The sequence below is a fragment of the Pezoporus wallicus genome, unplaced genomic scaffold (genome assembly GCF_028554395.1).
Source record: "Pezoporus wallicus isolate ANWC-B61680 ecotype Strahan unplaced genomic scaffold, APGP_CSIRO_Pwel_v1 contig_5863, whole genome shotgun sequence".
NCBI classification, from domain to species: domain Eukaryota; kingdom Metazoa; phylum Chordata; class Aves; order Psittaciformes; family Psittacidae; genus Pezoporus; species Pezoporus wallicus.
Window position 1 is genome coordinate 818,675 of NW_026635152.1, and position 22,094 is coordinate 840,768.

At 55.5% G+C, this 22,094-nt stretch overlaps 1 protein-coding gene across 1 annotated transcript; it reads right to left on the reverse strand.

Moving 5' to 3' along the window:
* Nucleotides 1–2,868: 2,868 nt before the first annotated feature.
* Nucleotides 2,869–16,785, reverse strand: RAB44 (RAB44, member RAS oncogene family). Its single transcript, XM_057403796.1, has 16 exons — nucleotides 16,428–16,785; nucleotides 16,217–16,331; nucleotides 15,782–15,953; nucleotides 14,827–14,970; nucleotides 14,421–14,511; nucleotides 14,213–14,308; nucleotides 13,749–13,936; nucleotides 13,087–13,267; nucleotides 12,803–12,897; nucleotides 9,622–11,911; nucleotides 7,755–9,192; nucleotides 7,177–7,258; nucleotides 6,734–6,848; nucleotides 5,898–5,999; nucleotides 4,792–4,868; nucleotides 2,869–4,345 (listed from the first exon to the last, which is right to left on the reverse strand). Exons 1-16 carry the CDS (start codon nucleotides 16,623–16,625, stop codon nucleotides 4,258–4,260), a joined length of 5,472 nt encoding a protein of 1,823 aa, XP_057259779.1. The 5' UTR covers nucleotides 16,626–16,785; the 3' UTR covers nucleotides 2,869–4,257.
* Between the last annotated feature and the right edge of the window lie 5,309 nt (nucleotides 16,786–22,094).

Genomic DNA, 22,094 nt, shown 5'->3' on the forward strand with positions numbered 1-22,094 from the left:
CTCCCCCAGCACCAACCTGACCCCCTCCCATTGCCCACAGACACCCCCAACACCCACCGGAGCCCGCAGCACCCTAACGCACCCCGCCCAGCACCCACCTGAGTCCATGGGTACCCTCAACACCCCCCAGCCCCTGCCTGAACCCCCAACACCATCAGACCCCACACACACCCCTGAACCCCCAGCACCAGCCTGACCACCCTGAGACCCCCCCAGGAGCCCCAAGTCACACCCCCCCCAGCACCCACCTGAGCCCATGATCACCTTGAGACCCCCCCAGCACCTGTCTGACCTCCCACATTACCAAAAGACCCCCCAAAACTAAGTCCTCAGCATCCTCAGACCTAAATCAGCACCTTCAGACACCCCCCACCCCAGCACCCCTGAGACCCCCCCAGCACCTCCAATGCCTTTCATAGCCAGATCCACAGCACCCATGACACCTCTCTACCCCCCAACATCCATCCACAGCACCCACCCCTCAGCCCTTACACCCTCCCAAACCCTACAGCAGCCCCACCGGGCCCATTTACCTCCTCCAGCTCTGCTGAGCTGCCTTTGTGCTCCCCAACAGACCCAGCCAGTGCCCCCCAAGCCCCGCTTACCCAGCCCCTTGGGGACATGGGTGTCCATTCCCACAGCTCAGTGACAAGTGGTGACCGTGCACAGGGTGTTAACCCACTAAAAAGCATGGGAAAACCCTAAAATGTATGGGAAAGGCCTGCAGAAGTAAAGGGCTGGCGGATGGAGCAAGAGGAGGTCTCCAAAGCCACCCCTGACATGAAAAGCTTGGAAGAAATGAGGATTGAGGGGTCTCAGCCTTACCCAGCCCCCCGATATGGGCTTCAGTCCTTAACTGCAGTTAAATGCATTTTCAGTCGGCAGTTGGTTGTGGCTGTGAGGGTTTTTTCTGGTATCTCCCCAGTCCCTTTGGAGCCTTGTTTAAGTTCTTGGCCTCAACAACTTCCTGCAGTGATGAATTCTGCAGTTGAGTTAAACACTGCGAGAAGAAGTACTTCCTCTGATCAGGTTTGAACTTCCTGCCCCGTCCATCCCAGCGCGGGAAGCGCGATGCTCTCCGCATCCTGATTTCCCTGCCTTTCAAGGGGAATGGGGGGAAATTCAGGAGACGCTGTTGGGTGAGACCCGAAACCCAGGGGCTGGGACACTGGAAGCTTTGGCTGATGATTTGTTCTGACTTAAGAGCTCGTCTGGGTTCTCTGCTTTCAAAGTGGAAGCATCAAAGTGAGATGGTGGCAAACGCCCGCTGAGCTTGGGCTGGTATCCGAGATCTTCTGAACCTGGGTTTGGCTGGGGCAGCTGCTCTAATTCCTGTGGAGTGCCTCAAGCAATTACAAATGGCTCGAAGGGAAGCAGCCCGATTTTAAACCAGAATTCCTGTGGTCCAAACAAACATGCATTTCCCTCTTGCTATTAATATCTCAGCCCTTGATCTTCCTCCAAACGCTCATGCATGCGTTTAACAGCTTGCAGAGGAGCGGTCCATTGGATTCTGGAGTGGGAAAGTTTACTGGGATTATGAATTATTAAAGGTGAAAGATGCTTGCAAATGCAACGCCCTGGCCATACTTCCCAATATCCTTTATCGCCTTCCTGGCATTTCTCTCAACCTGGCAATGAAAAATCCATTTTCAGGTTTGGAGGGGAGCTCTGGAGTGGAGTTAACACTTGTTTTATGCTTTGGGCACAAACTCAGTCTGTAATTTCTAGTGGAATTAGACAGACGTTTCTTTCTGTTTGCTGTTCTGGGAAGCTTTTGTTTCGCAGATCTTTCTTCTGGGCCCTTTCCAAGCTCCTTGTTTCTTTCTTTGCAGAAGCAGTGTTGCAGTTGGAAGGTGTTGCTGCATTTGCTGCCATCTAATGGGAGAATCAGGTTGAGACATGGGAGACTGAGATGAGCTCTTAGGCACAAGCTCTTCCCTGTGAGGGTGCTGAGGCGCTGGCACAGGGTGCCCAGAGAAGCTGTGGCTGCCCCATCCCTGGCAGTGTTCAAGGCCAGGTTGGACACGGGCTTGGAGCAAGCTGCTCTATGGAAGGGGTCCCTGCCCGTGGCAGGGGTTGGAGCTGGAGGAGCTTTAAGGTCCCTTCAACCCAAACCAGTCTGGGACTGTACGAATTCAGCCTTGGCAAAGTGTGCTTGGAATTACATTATTTAAAGACAAACCAGCAAAGCAGAAATAGTGAAGATGGGCCCAAACACCAGTTAAAAAAAAAAAAAGCCAGAAAGATCCCCCAGATACTGAACCCAGGCACAGCTCTCAGCTGAGGAACTCTTCCTGAGGAGCTGTGATCTTCAGGCTGCTCCCACTTCTCCATCAGTAAAATATCTCAATAATGAAATATGGTAAAGACTGATATGGAATGGGGGTGTAAATATATTGCATTAAGAAAAGAGGGTCTTTCGACAACAGAGCCAAGGGATGTTGGCTTTTGATTAGGAGCAGCCTAGACCCAAATCCCAAAGACATTTAGGGGATGGGATGGGAGCTTCAGTAGTGCAGAGGTAACACTGAGATGGGGCAAGCAGAGGAGATAACTCATCTCAAAATGACTCCTCAGTTCCTGCATCACTGCAAAGTTGTACCCTACCTGGAGAAGCTCATAACCCTGATCTTTCCAAGCATGAGCTTGGTCCATCTCCATCTAGAAATCAGCGTCGTTTCCACTGAGGACTTTCGGGTATCACACAGAGCTGGCCCATTTTGAAGAGGTAATTCTGTGAGCCGCAGAACCAAGAAGGTCTGCTCTCACCTGGCTCTGTGCCCTGCAGGTCTCTCCCATGGAGATTTTTCATGATAGAGACTAAACTTAAACTGCATTTTTTCCATCAATGGGGGTATTAATTAGTCTCAGTTACTCAGGCCTTTATTCACACAAGTCACAGCATCTCAGAGCTTTGCAATTGCTCCTCACCAGGGACTTTTGTACCAACAGGTACACATACACGGGCAGCAGGAGCTCCTAAGCCTTGTTTCCTGGGAAAGCTGGGCTATAACAGTCAGAAACATGCAGAATGATATCCTTTTCTTTAGCATATAGTGTTATTAGGAAACCAACGCTTCTTGTCACTGTATTGTTATAAAGCAGAAACTGGCTGCTATTCTGCTCTGCCATAATGTATATATAGATAATAATGTCAACGAAAGGCAAACCCATCTGAGCAGAACTATTTTCCCCCAAATCTGCATGAAAGCATGGTCTTTAAATACCTCTCCTTGCTGGAGGACAAGGCAACACCTGTAACACAGAAAACCATTAAAACACAACAATTGTCATTTTATTTATTCAGTCTCTATGTCTTTCTCTGCAAAAAATACAGTTCTCTGCATGAAGCTGTAGAAAAAAAAATAATTAAAACCCCCTTGAAATGTGCTTGTTTAGGTTTTTCACACTGGGTTTTCTTTTTGACCCCAATTCAGTACTTCATACAGCAGCCACCTCAGTGCAGAAGGGCAGGGTGCAGCAGCTTGCTCTGCCCTCCTCACCCTGAGATCTGCAATAGTGCAAATACCTGCTCTGGGGGCAAAGCAATGAAAAGAGCTCCTGCAAGCATTTACCTGCTCCCACATCCCACCACCCCAGTGCTCTTTCTATTATCCTGGATGTGGTTTTGGAGGTTTTACATTTGTTTTAAGCAGTTTTTAGCAGTTTTCTGTCAAGACCCATTGCTGCTAACTGGCACAATAAACCAGGAAAGAGAAAAACTTAACTTTACCTTGCCTAACTGCAGGGAGTTAAAAGTGCATTTAGGATATATTCCATATTTCATTGTTCCAGATCAGATTGCAAAGCCATAGCAAAAGACACCACCACACAGCAGCACCAACAGCCCTAAACCCCCTGTTTTACACACCAGCCTTTGGTGACTCCTGGTATTCATGTCTTTCATCCCAAGACTCGGTTTTGCTCCCTGCTGCTTCCAATATCATTCCAGCATCTCAGATCTGTCTAATTTCCTATTCTGCCTCTTTCCATAGCCCATTTTATGTCTTCAAAAGAAAGCAGTAAAGTTTCCCAACAAGTATTTACAAGGGCTCCTGTCCTCTGGGATGGTGGCAGGAGATGAGCAGAGAAGGGGCTGGGTAACAGCCACTCCTCCACAGCGACTTTTGCTCTCAGCATCTGAGGGACATGGGGCCAGGCAGACACATGGGGAGCAGAGATGGTGTCTGAAGGCTATTTTTGTGCTTTTCTGTCTGTCACTGCAGTTTCAGATCACATGGGGGGGTCTCTCCATCACCAGCAGCAGCTCTTTTTCTTCTGAGGTAGCTTTGGTACCTCTTCTGCCTTATTTTTCAGTTTATCCTCATTCACTTTGAGCAACCTGGGAGAAAAGGAAGCAAATTAGTCAAATATTTCTCCCATATTTTGTATTTCTGTGCTCTTTGTCTTGACAAGCGTTGTCAAAGGGGGCTTGGCACAAATGAAAGGCATTAGGAGCCTTCCAGCTCAGCATGATTTGAGTACCATGGACTCTGCTAAAAAAGCCACCCTAAATCAAGCCACAGAGAGAATTTATTGTCTGTCAACCAAGAGAGAAATCAGCAGCATCCTGAAAAGGGTTTTATTGATCTCTTACTAATTCAGGACACATCTTTCAGCACTTAACCTGCACCTCACCCCAGCCATGCACATGCTGTTCTGAGTTTTCCCTGATATTTGGGCACATGGAGTCTCCGGTGACACAAACCCACCAGCATTTGGGGTTAAAAAGGTAGCAAGGGAGCCCATTAAAATCAGGAGAGCTGGCAAAATCCAAGCACACCTCACCTGATCAAGCTGACCATGGACTCGGAGATGTTGTGGCCCGAGGCAGCACTGCATTCGTAAAACATGAGCTGATGCTCCTTCAAGACACAGAGCACACATAGAAATGTAATATTCTTACACTTGAATAGCTTAATATGGGAGTAAATGAGTAATAGCCACAGGACAATCACAGGGGAAATAGGAGGGACTCAAGGAAACAAATGACTCAGTAACTTATTTACAGGAATATGAGGGTGAAATCCAGCTTTTCTGGTAGCTGCAACACCGACTTTTAATACCAAGGAAAAGGCGGACAGAATGTGATGTGATGCCCTCTGGTTAGTGGAGCAAATACTGAGATGTAACTGCATGTTCCCAGGTCTTTTGTGCCTGCCAGTGACTGCTTTGGGGGAAAAAAAGCATCTATCCCTTGTCCTGCTGTCTTCATTTGTGAAATCTGTAAATTCTCCGTGTGAGGGTGCTGAGGCGCTGGCACAGGGTGCCCAGAGAAGCTGTGGCTGCCCCATCCCTGGCAGTGTTCAAGGCCAGGTTGGACACAGGGGCTTGGAGCAAGCTGCTCTATGGAAGGGGTCCCTGCCCGTGGCAGGGGTTGGAACTGGAGGAGCTTTAAGGTCCCTTCAACCCAAACCAGGCTGGGATTCTATGAAAACTGGTCACTGGATACTGGCCCAAATCCCATAAAATTTAAGTTGGTAAAGGTGAGATTGTTCTCACCTCATTTTTTATTGGAAGAGGTTAATTGTACTTTAAGCATTTCATATCATTAAACCAGAATAATTTGGTGGTTTTATAAATCGCATGATGCTGGGAAGATCTGTGACACTTCACAGCAAAGAGAAGCAGAGCTGAAAACATTTTCATTTATAGATCCAGCCCCATAAGCTGTTTTACTGGGGTGATGCTGAGTCAGAACTAAGATGACAAGGAGAAAGCAAGGCAGAGAAGGGTGGAAGATGGGTTCAGAGATCACCTTTATGATGACCAATGCATGACGGGGAAGTTAAGGACTTTAGCCTTTCTCTGTGTCCCCAGGCTGGTGGAATCCACCCTTAGCTGTCCTTGCCTAACCTGGGTGGACACATGCTTTAGCAGGGCCATGCACCTACCTTAGCCAGGCGTTCCCCCTGCTCCATAGGGACCTGTCTCTCTGCAGCACAGTCAGTTTTGTTCCCAAGAAGCAGAATAGCGACTCCATCTTCTGCTCCTTCCTGGCAGTTAAAGAGGGTAGGATCAGGAGCACATCTCAACCTCCCCTGGATCACAGCTGGCCACACTGTCTAGACACATCCTGGAGCAGTGTGAAGGATGTCCACAGATTTGGGCTGATACCAAAACCTTAAATTCTTAAATGAGTTTAACAGCATTTAAGAAAGGGATTTTATTTTTGCTATTAAATCATCTAACCTGGTCTATTAAAGGGCAGAGCATTGGATGAGTCCACTTTGTGTTCAACTTCAGGAACCCTCCAGAGATGCTCTGGCTGAGCAAGGTGACATCCTGTTTTGTTCTGGTGTTTTTAAACACTGATTTTGTACTTGATTGGAAATCTCTGGCAAGCAGTTTGTAATAAGACACGAGTTACCTCCTATTCCCCAGGACTCAAAGGGGACTATTCTTGATTTATAAGTGTTATCAAAATCACTTTCAATCCTCTGCAGTGCTTTTGAATTGAAGTTGATCATTATCATCATGTTACTATTAACAAATTACCCTAGCAAACAAATGTGGAAAATGTGAAACTGTCACTATTTGAATTTAAATCCTCCAAGAAAAACTATTTTTAACCAAAACCAAAGCAGAATGCTCTTTACAAAGGGCTTGGTCACCCCAAGATGTCCATCCCTAACCAGTGGCAGATGTCAAGGGGAGAAAACACTGATCTCAGAGTCACCTCCAGTTCCAAGACCTTGGGGACAGGACGAGGTTTTCCTGCTTCACCCACCTGGATGCAGCTCAGCCAGTACTGCACGTCCAAGAAGGAATACTCGGATGTGATATCGTACATCAGCACAACCCCATCCGCCTTCCGGAAGAACTGCTTGGTGATGCTGTGGTACCTGCATGCATTTTAAATGGTCATTGATATGGTCTGGGGAGGTTTTCCCTAGAAGAAATATGGAATCCCGATTGGAAAGAATGTGTATAAAAAAAGGCAAACCCAGATTTTGCTCCTATGCTGATCGTAGAGTCAGCACGAGCAGCCTGATGCTTATTTTTATCCTAATTACTTCCTTTATTACACTCTATCACACCATGTACTGTACAGAGTCTGTCCTTAAACAACCCTCCTTTGCTTAGCAGAGCCAAGAACATCCATATCCTCCAAACTACCAGAATGAGGAGCACCAGAGGTTGCTCTCTGTAAGCAGACAGCTCAGCACTCACCTTTCTTGACCAGCTGAGTCCCACAGGCGGAGAGCAAAGCACTTGTTGTCCACGACAAAGCTTTTCACCTGATAATCCAGTCCTAGGAGACACAAAAAGGGATATCTCTGTGCTATAGAGTTCATCCCTGTGACAGGAGGTGGATGGAGAAGGCACATGGTGCAGGTATGACCTAAGGTTGCAGCACAAGGGGACTGGTCTCAAGTGAACCTCTGGCTTTTAGATCCTTCATGGCTGGGGTTTGGGGAAGGTCTCTGATCTCATGATGAATAAAACCAGGTTGGTTAAGAGAGGAGAATAGAAATGAAAGCCAAGCAGAGAGAAAAGCACTAGGGACACTGGTGTTGGTGCCCTAGAGTGAGCAACAAGGACCAGCATCGCCTGCTGCAGAGCATACAGGTGTGTTAAGTCAGCGCTCCTGTTTTTGGTCCTTGGTGACAGGTTGTGTAGCACACCTGATGTGAGCTGTAACATGCCTGAAATGATCACCAGGAGCTTGTGGGGTGGAGGAAAGGGAATTGCAATAGAGACCCAAGCGGGTGCAGAGCTGTGCTGGAGAGAAGCTGGAGGAGACCTACCTACGGTGGCGGTGAGGTGCGGGTTGAAGGTGTCAGCATGCAGCCGGTACAGGAACGATGTTTTGCCCACATGGGAGTCCCCGACAAACAGCACATTGTAGAGGTGATCTGGGTCCAGGGGGGCTTTAGGAGAACCCCTTGGGGCAGCTCCTGCCCCATCTGCAGTGACAGTCCCTGGCTCCCCTGGACTTGGCTCTCCTTCCTGGCTCATTTTCCTTCCAACCTCCTGCTTCTTCCATTGATCAACATCAAGGTCTTTGCTCTGTTCTCCCAACGACTGCCTTTGAGGCTGCGTGCTGGCTGCATCCCTCAGTGAGCTGCCTCCAAGAACTGTCCCCAGCTGATCATTCCCAGCATCTTCCTCCTGTAGGACCCTTGTGTGAAGGGGCAATGCTGGTGCCACTTCTTGTTTTGGAAGCTCAGCAGGTCCAGCAGCTGCTTTCTCTGTTTCCATCGCGTGTGGTGGCTTCTCTGCCTCTGCTGAGACCTGCTCCTGGAGCTCGCTTTGGGCTGCCTGTCCTGAAGCACCTAACGGCCACACATCTGGAACAAGAACATCCTCCTGCATCATTGCTTCCAGCTTTAGTGTGCTGATCTGTAATGGCACCTTGAAGACTGGGAAGGCTGGTGCAGATGCGCCATCATCATGGCCCTGCTTTAGCCCTAGAGCCTGAGCTTCCACTAAACTCCTCACCCCTGCCTCCAGCCTCTCTCCCTGCCCCTCTTCCAGACCTTGAGCTCCATCCAGAGGTCTCCTCTCTGCAGCAGCCCTCTCTCCCCGTGGTAATTGCAGTGTCTGGGTATCCTCCAGGATCTGCCCATCAGGACCAGTGAGTGCTCCCCGCTTTGCTTCCACACCAGGAGCCTTGGGAGCAGCGACACGCTCAGGATACGAAGTGGCCTCAGCTGGGGGGGACACATGAGCACCGGCAGCTTCCCCACACCCTTCTGCAGTGTGTGCTACATCTGAGCCTGGAGTGTGGCTCTGCTCCCCTTCCTGCATCCCAGCTGCACCCGCATTTGCCTCTGGGCTCCCTCCTGAGCTTGATCTGAGCTCCTCTGGCCCTGTCAGTGGCTGCACACTGGTATCAGTGCTCTGGGCCTCCAGCCCGTCCAGGATTACAGCCTTGTCCTGTGCCTGCACACCCGCAGCAGCCCCCTCTCCCTGCCCAAATCCTGCTCCCTGCAGATCAAGCACAGACTCCTGCTGCAGCCCGTGTTCACCCTGCCCTTCTTCCTCATTCTCATCTTCTTCCACAAGCTGCATGACTGCATGGTCCCCCCCTCCCTGGGCTGTTTCTGGGCTGGGACCCCCATGCAGCTCCATCTCTGCCCAGTCCTCTGCCTCCGTTTCCAGTAACTCTGCTCTATCGACCTGATCCAGAGGTTGCACATCTGGAGCCACGCTCCCTCCCTGCTCTGTATCCAGGGAGCTGACCTCACTCAGGAGCTGCTGATCTGCCTCGGGGGTCACTTCGAGCTCATCCACTTCTGCAGGAGGCTGCACATCGGCAGCAGTGCTCTGAGCCTGCAGTGTGCCCAGGATTACAGCCTCTGCATGGAGCTGCACACCCGCACCAGCCCCCTCTCCCTGCCTCACCCCATGGGGGTGAAGCACAGGCTCCTGGGGCAGCCCGCTCTTACCCTGCTCTTGTGCACCATCCTCAGGCTCCTCCATGTGATGTAGGGCTGCATGCCCCCCCTGTCCCTGGGCTGTTTCTGGGCTGGGACCCCCATGCAGCTCCATGTCTGCCCAGTCCTCTGCCTCCGTTTCCACTAACTTTGCTTTATCAGCCTGATCCAGGGTTTGCACATCTGGCACATCTGGAGATACGCTCCCTCCCTGCTCTCTCCCTGGGGAGCTGACCTCGCTCCAGAGCTGCAGATCTGCCTCTGTGCTGCCTCCTGGGGTCACTTTGACCTCATCCATCTCTGCAAGCATCTGCACACTTGCATCAGTGCTCTGGTCCTCCAGGCTGTCCAGGCTTTCAGCCTCCTCCCATGGCTGCATGCCTCCAGCAGCCCCCTCTCCCTGCCTGATGGCCACTCCACTGGGGTGAAGCACAGGCTCATGTGGCAGCCCACACTCACTCTGCCCCTCTTCCCCATCCTCATCCTCCTCCACAAGCTGCAAGGCTGCATGGTGTTCACCCCCATGGAGGGTTTCAATACTAGGACCCCCATGCAGCTCTACATTTGCTGTGGAATCCTCTACCTCCAATTCCACTAACTCTGCTTTATCGACCTGATCCAGAGGTTGCACACCTGGAACCACGCTCCCTCCCTGCTCCGTACCCAGGGAGCTGACCTCACTCAGCAGCTGCAGATCCCCTTCAGTGTTCCAGCCTGAGATCTCTTTGACCTCATCCGTCTCTGCAAGCATCTGCACACTTGCACCAGTGCTCTGGTCCTCCAGCCTGTCCAGGCTTTCAGCATCCTCTTGTGGCTGCACGCCTGCAGCCGGCTCCTCTCCCTGCCCAAATCCTGCTCCCTGTGGATCAAGCACAGGCTCCTGTGGCAGCCCATGCTCACCCTGCTCTTGTGCACCATCCTCATCCTCCTCCAGGAGATGTACCACTGTATGACCCTCCTCTCCCTGGGGTGTTTCTGGACTGGAACTCCTATGTAGCTGCATATCTGCCCAGGAGTCTTTTGCCTCCACCATTTCCAATGCCTGAGCCTTAACTGGGAAGAGCCCACACAGGGCTGGGCTCCCCAAAGACATTTCTGCTGGAGAAGGACCCTCGCCATGCACCACAGCAGCCCCCGTGTCCTCCCCCAGCCCTAGCTCTGGTCGATCACCCTCCTCCAGGGGCTGCACATCTGGAGCCGCGCTCCCTCCCTGCTTTGTCCCCAGGGAGCCAGGCTCAGCCCATGGCTGCAGAGCTGCCTCCACCTCTGCCCGCAGCTGCACGTTGGCCCTGCTGCTCTGCGCCTCCAGCGGTGGCACATCTGCTCCTGCTCCCCCTTCCTGCACCACTGGCACCCCTGCACCGGCACTCCTGCCCTGCTCTGCATCTCCCCTTGCAGACTCTCCCTGGGCTACTTGCACCTCCCTTTCCTCGGTTCCAGCTCCATGCTGAGCTTGGGCTGGCAGCACCTCAGCACCCAAGGTCTCTCCCTGGAGCTTCACCTCTGCCCTGACAGTATCTTGCTCCAGCATCCCGGGGCCAAGAGCCGCAGTCACCTCGGGAAGGACACTGTGCCCCTGGGCTGCTCCTATTCGTGCCTCACCCTGCGGTGGTGGCTCTGGCTCCAGGAGCTCTCCTGGCTTCATTTCCAGTTCCTTGGAGAGCCCCAGTGGTGGCTGAGCCTCTTCCCCCAGCCCCGTGCCCAGGGGCTGAGGTGCAGCTGGGTGAAGCTCATCCATGCCAAGGCGCTGTCGCACAACCAGACCTGCCTCCCCAGCCCCTGGTGACCCCAGACCTGCCTCCCCAGCCCCTGGTGACCCCAGACCTGCCTCCCCAGCCCCTGGTGACCCCACACCTGCCGCCAGGTTTTCTCCCTGGCTTAATGCCACTTCCTCAGCTTCTCCCAGGAGCCATGCCTTTTCCCAGCTTGTTTTTTCCTGCATCCATCCTGCTCCCTCCACCTCCATTAGGACCTGCTCTCCTGCCTCCGTGTTCTCTCCCAGTGCTCCCTGGAGATGCTCCGCCACCTTTAGCATCGCCTCCTTCACACCACCACCCTTTCCTTGCGGGAATAACATCCTTTGTTCCTCCTCTCCCTGCTCTGGCTCCTGAGCCCTGTGGTGCCCAGCTCCCGTGGACGCACCAGCCTGTGGCACATCTGGACCTGTGCCTGGTCCTTCTTCCATGTCCCCTTCAAACAGCTTGTGACCAGTATGACCAGAGAGGGTCTCCTGTTGCACCCTGGGGGTTGTTCCATGTGCTGTGCCTTCCTCCCGCCCCATTTGGGGCTCAGCATCATCCTGGGGGTGATGTGCAGTGTTTGCTGGAGCAGGGGGTGCACCTGGTGCCTGTGGCTTCAGCTGTTTGCTCAGAGCTGCTGTTGCATCATCCACCTCTCTTAGCAAAGAGCTCTGGACAGAGAACCATTCCTCTTTCAGAGATTCTGGACAGGGGTCCTCTTCCACAGAGCTCGCTCCCTGCGGGGCTCCCAAAAGGCTTACTTCTGCAGGCAGCATTTCCCAAACCCTGGAAAGGGCAGAAAATGGGGAGGGTCAGCTCAGCCCCCAGCTCGCTCTCATCCTCCTGGGCCAGTACCAGGGGGTCTCTGCTCTGCCACGTCACCCCATCCCTCTCCAGACCCGGTTTTATTGACCCTCTGGGGATACTGGAGGCTTGCACAGGCAGTGAAGGTGACAGGGGAAAGGGGGATGCCCACTCAGGGAGCCAAATCCATGGCCATGTCCTGGCTGGGATGTGAGCGTGTCCCTTCGCAGGCTCCATGTTCACATTACTGAGGTGAAAAGGAAACGTTCAGCCAGATACAGCAAGTGCCTGAGCCAATGGGGTGATGCAGGGTGAAGCTGGGGTTAGCTCGCTTGATGCTGCGAGGGCTGGAGCAGCTCTGGGTCAGCCTGAGGAAAAGGCTCCTGAAGGGGAGACCTGAGAGCAGCTCCAGTGCCTGAAGGGGCTGCAGGAAAGCTGGAGAGGGGCTTGGGACAAGGGATGTAGGGACAGGCCAAGGGGAATGGCTTTAACCTGCCAGAGGGGAAACTGAGATGAGCTCTTAGGCAGAAGCTCTTCCCTGTGAGGGTGCTGAGGCGCTGGCACAGGGTGCCCAGAGAAGCTGTGGCTGCCCCATCCCTGGCAGTGTTCAAGGCCAGGTTGGACACAGGGGCTTGGAGCAAGCTGCTCTATGGAAGGTGTCCCTGCCCGTGGCAGGGGTTGGAGCTGGAGGAGCTTTAAGGTCCCTTCAACACAAATCAGTCTGGGATTCTGTGAAGGGTCCTGATCTCCAGATGGGTGGGAGGGAAAGGAGCCCTGAAAGGACTAAACATGGTGTTTGCCTGGGGCAGGAGGAGGACTTGCAGACCTCGGGGGCACAAGCTGAAGCAGCAGGTGTTACCCAGGACCCCTTACACTTGGTGGGTGCTCTTGGCTTTGGGCTCGCTGCTCTGGGACCCCACCCTCGTCTGCGTCTTGGAGCGGTACTTCTTGCTCTGCTCCCGACTCATCTGCAGTAAGCAAGGTGGGAAGAAGAGAGGAAAATGCTTGATGAGGGGGTGAACCCACCTGAAACAAAGCTGGGCTCTCCAGCAGGTATCGAGATGTACCCACAAGAAATCTTGGGGGTGCTTCCCCCCCCCCCTTCCCACACATCTCTATGGCACCATATTGATCCAGTGAGAAAGCTTTTAGGGGAGGCACTGCCCCTGCTGCAGAAGCACCCTGTGCTCTTGGGCTTCCCAATGGTCCCAAACCAAACAGCACAATGCTGTGGAGCATGGACACCTCATCCCATCCCCACTGAAGACCCCATATCCCAGCTGAAGTACCTTTGGGGACATGGGTGTCTCGCTGGGCAGCTCTGCCACTGCTCTGCCCCTGCAAACACAGAGCACAGTGGTCAAAATGGCAGTTGCATCCTCTCCACCACATCCACCCCTGCCCCAGGCTGTCCTCAGCCCCACAAGCAGTGGTGGGCTGGAGCAGGACATCTTTTGGATCAGTGCTGGTTAGGTCTTTCTGAGTAGGGACATCCCCATCTCTGCAGGCACTGCCCTCAAAGAGACATGGTGTTGACAGACCTGGCTTTTTACTGATGCTTTTCGCACCAAGCCATGGTTAAGTATTCACAGACCACATAGATGAGGCCCTCAGTGACATGATTTAGTGGTGGCCTGGGGAAAGCTGGACTTGATCCTAAAAGTCTATTCAAACCTAGCTGATTCTATGATGCTGTGATTCTACTCTGCACTGTGGAGACCACTAAAGCCCTGTGAAGCCTCAGACCCATCAAACAGCATTAACCCCAGGAGGAAACCACGTGTGTGCACAGGGATATGATGGTCACTCAGCCACTCACCCCGGCTCCTCCACGTGCTCCCAAGCCACCGCAGCCCTCACTGCCCGCAGGCGCCCGTGGGTCTGCTGGAGCTGCTGGTGGAGGTGCTGAAGGTGCTGCTCCAGCGCCCGCTTGCTCTCCTCAAGCTGCCGGTTCTCGGTGCTGGCAGCTGCCTGCATGCTGCGGAGGCTGTGGCACCGTGTCTCCAGCTGTGGGATGGCAACAAGGACACTGAGACCTGCCAGGACCCCCGCGCAGAAAGGGAACTGACGGACACCCAGCTCCTCTAGACCTGGGGCCGTGGCGGGGAAACCCAGCCCGGGTCCTTTGGGGATGGAGAGGAGAGTGGGGATAGGGGTGTGACAACTACATCAGGAGCTGGTGGGCACAGCCTGGGCTCAGCTCTATTGCACAGTGCTGCTGCTACAGCCCAGCGCAGAGACCCCGCATGCAGGAAGGGGGACCGGGAGCTGGAGCCAGCTCACCTCCAGCTGCGCTGTGACCAGGCGCTGCACCTCCTTCTCACCGGCATCCAGCATTCGCTGGAGCTCCGCCGCACGCTGGGGGCTCGGGGCCACGCTCTGGGTCGGCAGCAGGGACATCAGCACCCATTGACCCGCCCGGGAGCTGCCAGGGGGGTGCTGGGCCCCTCCTGGGGCCGGCAGTGAGGGGAGCGGAGCAGCCGGGACCCACCTCCTGCTCCAGCCGCTGCTGCTCCCCCTGGATCCGCTGCTCCAGAGCCCCGCAGAGCCGCTGCACCTCCCTGCCGTGCTCGGCCACGCGTCTGCCGGGGACAGCGAGGCCAAGGGCTGGGCGATCAGACCCTGCTGCTGCGGGTGCAGGCCCCCACGCTGCCCGCGGGCTGCAGCAGGGTTTGCCGGGAGGGGTTCTCCCAGCAAGGATGTGCCCCGCAGCCTGATCCCAGCGCTTTGGCCATCCCATGTGGGACTGCAGGGGGAGCCCGACCCCAAAAGGCAGCTCCCTGCGAAGCCTCTGCTCCAGCTGCTGATGGAGTTGCTGGGAACACCCAGGTTTCTCCCTCCTTGGGTGGCCCCATCCTTCCCGTCCCACCCCTCTCCACTGCCCAGGGCTGACTCACTTGTTCAGGGTCTCCTCCAAAGCCTCCTTCTTGTTCCTCACTTCCTGGATGCGGTGCCTCACCTTGGCCACAAAGTCCTCCTGAGTGTCCAGGAGCTGGGGTTCATCCTGCCGGAGCTTCCGCCAGAGCTCCCAGATCTCCTGTCTGCAGGGAGGTGCTCTGTGTGAAACTGCCTCAACCCCCTCCCAAAGCAGGCCAGCTATGGGGCCCTGGGGCACCATGTGGGGTACTGAGTCCCCCTGCACTGGGCACTGGTGAGGCCGCACCTCAAATCCCGTGTTCAGCTCTGGGCCCCTCACTGCAGGAGAGACATTGAGGTGCTGGAGAGGGGCCAGAGAAGGGCAGCGGAGCTGGTGCAGGGCCTGGAGCACAAGTGTGATGGGGAAGGGCTGAGGGACCTGGGGGTTCAGGCTGGAGAAGAGAAGGCTCAGGGGGGACCTGATGGCTGCCTACAAGTGCCTGAGAGGAGGATGGAGCCAGGAGGGGCTGGGCTCTGCTCCCAAGGAACAAGGGATGGGACAAGAGGAAACGGCCTCAAGCTGCCCCAGGGCAGGTTTAGATGGAGCTGAGGAACAATTCCTGCCCCAGAGGGTGCTCAGGCATTGGAACAGGCTGCCCAGGGCAGGGCTGCAGTCACCGTCCCTGCAAGTGTTCACACAGCGTGGAGACGAGGCCTCAGTGCCATGGGTTAGGGGTGGCCTTGGCAGTGCTGGGAATGGTTGGACTGGATGAGCTTAAAGGGCTTTTCTAACCTGGCTCATTCAAAGATTTAGCTCACACTGTTAAGGATGCATGGTCCTGGGGGACAGGTGAGCACGGGGGTGAGCATGATCCTGTCCTGGGGCCAAAGGCAGCTCCAAGTCATTTCTGGGCTCACTCCCTCACTCCTGCCCAAGCCTTTCCCTGTCTACCCCATCCAGCAGGACACCCATGGGTGCTAATCAGGGCGGCTTACTCCTCAGAGATGTTGTCCATGCCCAACTGGTCCATAAAGGCAGAGAACTGCCTCCGCTCCTCACTGTCCACCTCCTCCAGCGCCGGGCTGGGAAGGACCAAGGGGATCCTCCGCGATGCTGTTTTCTGCCAGCGATGGTCCCTGGCAGCCTTCTGGGAGCTCAGGAACTGCCCTGTCAACAGAGACCCCAAACCCTCAGTGCCAGGCCAGGGTGACAGCAAAGCCCCAAACAACACTTCCCACCCCACGGCTTCGATGAATCCATTCTGGCACAAGAGGACCTCTCACCAGTGGAGCCATGGGATGAGACCCGGACGTGGGGACAACTTTTAGGCCATCCTCTGCCACCCAGCAAGGGCGGTGTTTCAGATATCCCCTGGGAAAGCACTAGGGCCATGTCCAGGATCAGCTTGGAGGCGTCGTGCCGGCACTTACAGAGTCCAAAAGTGAATTCCTCAGTTCTCAACCGCCCGGCGCCGGCTGCATCCAGCCCATTGAAGACGAGCTCCAACTCCTCCGTGCTGCATGGGAGATCTTCCTCCTGTAATCTCTAAGAACAGAGCAAAGCAGGGGAACACCGCTCCCATCACCCATTCTCCACCCACCCCAGCAGCATCTGACCCGAGGAGACATCCCCATCCCTTACCTGTATGGCCGAGCGGGTGACGAACCCCTCCTGGTCCTTGTCCTGCTCCCTGAGGAGCTCCTGCACCCTCTGCACTATTTCAGCTGCCCATGATGGCTCCTTGCCGGGGCTGGGGGCTGCTGTGGGTGCCTCACCAAAGCCCTTGCGTCGGCTGGAGCCCAAGCGCCGGCTCTTGGTGCCTGCCCGGCGCTCGGCCATGGCCCCCAGCTCAGTCCTGTCCAGGGGACACTGATGGTTGTTGACCCTTGGCCAGCTCCTCCTTGCTGGAGCCCTTGGTGGGAGATGGTGGAGTGGGATTGAGCTGGAAACGCGCTTTGGCTGCTGTAAAGGGCCCTGGGTTTGGCAATAGGAAGAGCAGCGCAGCCTTGACCAGATCGAGCAACGGCTGCGAGCCCAGCACCCACTGGGTGAGCACCTCCTCCTGCCACCACCCATCCCACACCTCCCATGGAGGATGCGCAGGGCACCGGCACCCAGGGGAAACCCAGGAGGTGGCACTGGCAAAGGAGCAGCCACAGCGATGCTGGGCAGAAGGGGCTGGTCCCAGAGCCCAGCAGCAGCTTTTGGTCATCCTCCCCCAGCTTTCAGAGCCGGGAGTACCTCGGGAGCTGTGTGAGAGCTGGGGAGGCCTTCAGGAAGCCTGGGTGATGGCAGCGGCACCAACAGCCACTGGGCCCATGAGGGGCTGTTCTCTGCATGGCAAAGCCAAAACCCAAGGGAAGGAGCCCACAGCTATGGGGAGCTGTGACGCAGAGGGGGCCATGCTGCAGCCCCACTTTCTGCTCCCAGCCTGGAGAGACCCCGGCTGCTCCAGCCCTGTGCTAAATCCCAGCCTGCATTGGAAATACAGGAAGAGGCCCCCAAAACATCCCCTTAAATCAAGAGGGCTTTGTGGAGCTGCTGGAGTCCTACAGGATGCTTGGGGGGGGGAGAGGGGGTGAACAGAAACCATGTGCCTTTATGGTGGTGCCAGCCACTAAGACAACAGAAGTGGGAGCTCGGGGGGGCGCTGGGGTTGTTTAAGGCATGAAGAATCCCCCCGTTACCTGCTCCAACCCAGCGCAGCCCCAGCAGAGGCACAGAACAAGCAGCGTGGGTGCGATGGGAGCAGCGCATCCCCCAGCCCGTGGCATCACCGGCTCCCAGGGACCTGATCCTGTCCGGAACGCTGCTCCCAGCCTTCAGCAGAGGCCCATCAGCCACGGTCCCCCCACAGGCAGCAAGAAGCAGCCCCCCCCCCCCCCCCCCGCCCCAGCTCACCAACAGCGAGAAAACCCCTTCCTTTCCTTGCTTTTCTTGTTCTCGAGGTGCTGCAGGAGCCCTCCCTGGGCACCAAATCTCACCTTCCCCTCTGGCCGAGAGGGACCCTCAGTTTCGGGGTGCCCGGGGCAGCGAAGCGCCCGGGGCCGGGGGATGCTGCTCCTGTGCTCTCTTGCTCTTACTCAAGGCACTTTCCGCTCTGGGTTACACTCAACTGACGGTGCTCCCACGTTTCCTGTTTGCTGCATTGCAAGCAGGGTGCAGGAAGGGCCCATCCGGAGGGTCACCAGCCCCCCAAGCCCCCCAGATCCCAAAGCAGCTCTGCAAAGGTGCCACTGGCATCACCAGGAATCCCAGCAGACATCCCCATCCTTTCCTTGCTCCCAGTGGTCTGGAGGGTGTCTGGGGCAGGGGAAAAGCAGCAGAGAAGTAGCAAGTGGTATTTTAAGAGGCTGAATAACCCAAACTACAGGACTGTCTATAACCCACATATACAGCATCCCACCTACAGGACAAACCTGCACACACCACAACCCACAGAGGCTCTTGAGCCCCAGGGTTTGGAGCTCATCCCACTGTGCTGCTCACACTGGTGGGTTTTCCAAGGCTCCTGTTGGAATCATTAACTGGGCTTTAAAGCCAGCACCGAACCCACTGACTGCCCATGGCTTGCACCCACTCTGGTTTGCAGGGGCACAGCGGAATTAGGCGGGGTATGAACATTTTTGCTCTCCTTTAACTGCAAAAATGGGGAAAAGATCCCAACAAGGGGAAATCCAACAATAACTTTAGGTTATAACCAGAGCTAAGCCCCGAGCTCCCAGCACAGGGCTGAGCTCCCAGGGCAGGAGGTGCCTGTCTCTCCCCATCTAAACTGGTTCAATCCCTTGCTGGGAACCGGCTGCACCAGTGCCCTGCCCCATCGCATCCCCAGCCACAGCCCAGCCCTGCTCTGCTGCTCTTCCACCTGAGGAAGCAGCTTAGGTGCTGCTGCTCCTCCTGGGTATACCCAGCTCTGCAGTGCCAAGAGCCCTTTCCAGCCCCAGGGAGAAGCCAGGCAGGTCCTGGGATTGGATATAATGGGGAAAGGAGGAGAAGAACCGGACCCTCCTCTCAGCCCCACCGTGTGAACCCCAGCATCCTTGCTCCGTGCTGCGGCTGGGATGGGAGGGCAGCAAAACCCAACCTGGAAGTGCAAGGTTTCCATCCATTGCCCAGCTGCAGGAAGCCCATCACCACTTTGTGTCCCCAGAGCTGGGCACACACACAGTCCTCCCCAATGGGAGAGGCTGTGCAGGGCTGGAGTCTCCCATGTGGGTGCAAACTCCAAACCTAGATGCCAAGCTCCCTCCTGCACAGCAGAGCCAGACCTGGGCTGCGCTCAGAGCCCCACACACAGGGACAAAGGGGGTATTTGCTGATTTATTTGTCACTTCCTCCATCACCACCGCTCTGACAGACAGGAGGTGACAGCAGAGGGGGCTGACGTAAGGGGAAGAGATTAAAAGGGCTAAATCCGGAGGGCTTGACTCAGCAGCAGCTAAAAGGCTGCATGATCGTGCTCTGCAAGCATCTCAAGGGGCACTGGCATGTGCGGGATCACCCAACACAAGTGCAGAAGCTTGAGGGATCCTCAGTTGAACAATGCACAAGGTTGTTACCATCAAACCTTTGTATTCCCCTGGATCCTCTGCAAATGAGGGCATTTATGGGCCTGGAGCACCTCCTGTATGAAGACAGGCTGAGAACATTGGGGCTGTTCAGCCTGGAGAAGCTGCGTGGAGACCTCAGAGCAGCTTCCAGTATCTGAAGGGGGCTCCAAGGATGCTGGAGAGGGACTCTTCATCAGGGACTGCAGTGATAGGACACGGGGTGATGGGTTCAGACTGAAACAGGGGAAGTTCAGGTTGGATCTAAGGCAGAAGCTCTTCCCTGTGAGGGTGCTGAGGCGCTGGCACAGGGTGCCCAGAGAAGCTGTGGCTGCCCCATCCCTGGCAGTGTTCAAGGCCAGGTTGGACACAGGGGCTTGGAGCAAGCTGCTCTATGGAAGGGGTCCCTGCCCGTGGCAGGGGTTGGAGCTGGAGGAGCTTTAAGGTCCCTTCAACCCAACCCATTCTATGATTGCAGGACACAGCATCCCTGCCACTGCCTCAGTGTCACTCAGCTGGGCTTGCCTGTCCTGTCTGTCCCTCCCTGACCCGCAGTGGTGCCTTCTGCTGCATGCAGGGACCTGCCAACATGCAGGGATGGGATTGTGCTGGGTACGCACCCGGCCTTCACTGCCTGACCCAGGCAGGACCCTGCCTGCATCGCCCTGCCAGCAGCTTCAGGGGCAGCCGGGATTGCTCAGCCACCGGCACAGGGCGACTGAGAAGTCTCCGCCCCGCTCCTATCCTGCACCTTGCTCTGAGGTCCCACATCCACCCTGTAGGACAGGGGCGAGCAGTGGGCAATGCTCTAGTGGAAGGTGTCCCTGCCCATGGCAGGGGCTTGGAACTGGATGATCCTTTGGGTTGGTCCTTTTCAACCCAAACCAGTCAGGGATTTCTCACATTAACCCTAACTTAATCTCACAGCCCACGTACAAGTCTTGCTCAGCCCTTGGAAGAAGCAGCTGATGGTGGAGGCATCCATCTCCCAGAGAATCCCAGCCCCAGCAGCAAATTTCAGCCCCACGCAGGGCTCACTGTTGTGTGTTATCTGCAGTGCCTCCACCTGCTCCTGCTTGTCCAGGTCCCACAGCACAGGTCACTCACTGGCCTGGGCACCCAGGACCCCTTTAGAGGAGGATGTGACCAGCTTGCCCATGGCTAATGGCCATTTGCCCCATAAGACAGTGCCCTGAGGGCTGGGAGCAGAAATCCAGTGTCAGGGCAGGGAAAGGGAACAACGAAGGCAGCAGAGGAGCCTGCATTCCCACAGTGAGACCCCACACAAGCAGCAGTGGCTGCTCCTGGGTACATGGTGGCAGCATCAGGAGCAGGGTTAAGCGCAGGGGTTGTGGGGAGGTTTTACCCCCTCAGCCCTCGCACAGCTCCTCATCCCCCTGCTCTGACCCTTCATGCTGCAGGAGGCACCCAGGGCTGCAACAGCCCCTTCCCATGCTGGCTGCAGCCACCCCATTACCAGCACAGTCATTCCCATCAACCAGAGACACCAGTTCCCATACACGAGGCGAGTGTTTATTCAGAGTTAACATTTGGAGTCAAACAGGTATTTCCCCTTCCCCCACATAGTTAATAGCCTTTTTTATATAAATAAACATTTAGTGCTGGGAGCTCGCCAGCTTCACTGACAGCAAAGTGCATCGTGGTGCAAGGCGGGAGGTTGACCCTGGCCCTTTTCTACCCGGAACCATCTTGCACCGGTTTCCAGAGTCCAAATCCAGCAGAGCAGGAGATGAACGCTGTGAAAGTGCTGAGACCTGACAGTGTCGAGTCCCTCCAGAGCAGGGACTGACCCTTCGGCGCTGGGACAGAGCAGCCCTCGCTCCAAGACATCCCTTGGTCCCAGAGGTGGCCGAAGCCACTCGCTCTGCAGAGCCAGGTGAGGGTCTTCTCCCAGCCCCAAAGGAGGAAAAAGTCCAGGAAAACAGGCAAAAAAAAAAGCTACAATTTCTTCTTTCAGTATCATCCCTGCTGGGGAGCAGGACTACCGTCCTAGAGCAAGCCAACAGCAGGAAACAGGAGCTCCCCAGCCCAGTGTCAGTGTTGAAAGAGGCAGGGACACAAGGGCAAGCAGCCCCACTCAACAAGGCAAGGACAGGAAAGGGAGGCTTGGCTCAGCAGCATCCAGGGGACCCCAAAGCCTCCCACAGGCAGCGTTGGTCCTGCAATGAGCGCAGCACTGGGGACCTCCAGCGGCTCTGTCACCATCTGCAGCCTGTCTGAGGGGTGACACCACCGGTGAGACACCCCAAGGAAGGGCTGTCCAGGGAGCAGCGTTTCCTCTCCCAGGCAGCCCCTACATCACTTACACACATGGACAAGGGCTTGACACTGCTGGGTCCATCCTGCTGGGGAGAGGGTCACCACCATGTACCAGCAACTGGGGTGTCCTCTGGCCAGGCTGTCCCAGAGCTCTGCAATCTACATCAGGGACCCTTTCTTAAGGACACCTGATGCCACCAAGTGGCTGGGACACAAGTGTCCCCCATGGCCAGCCATCGGGCAGGAGGAGGACCACGGCTGGACAGGAAAGGGGTGCAAGGATGATGCTTGGTCCCACCAACGCTGGGCAAAGGACACACTTTCTTCTCTGCAGGCAGGGTAATGCCTTAGTGCCATCAGGCCCCTTTCAGCTCTCCTCCATCCCCTCTGCTGTAGCTACAAGCCACAACATGGGCTACTCATACATTGCACACAGTGAAGGTCCCTCAGGACCCCAGACTACTCATAAATAGGGAAC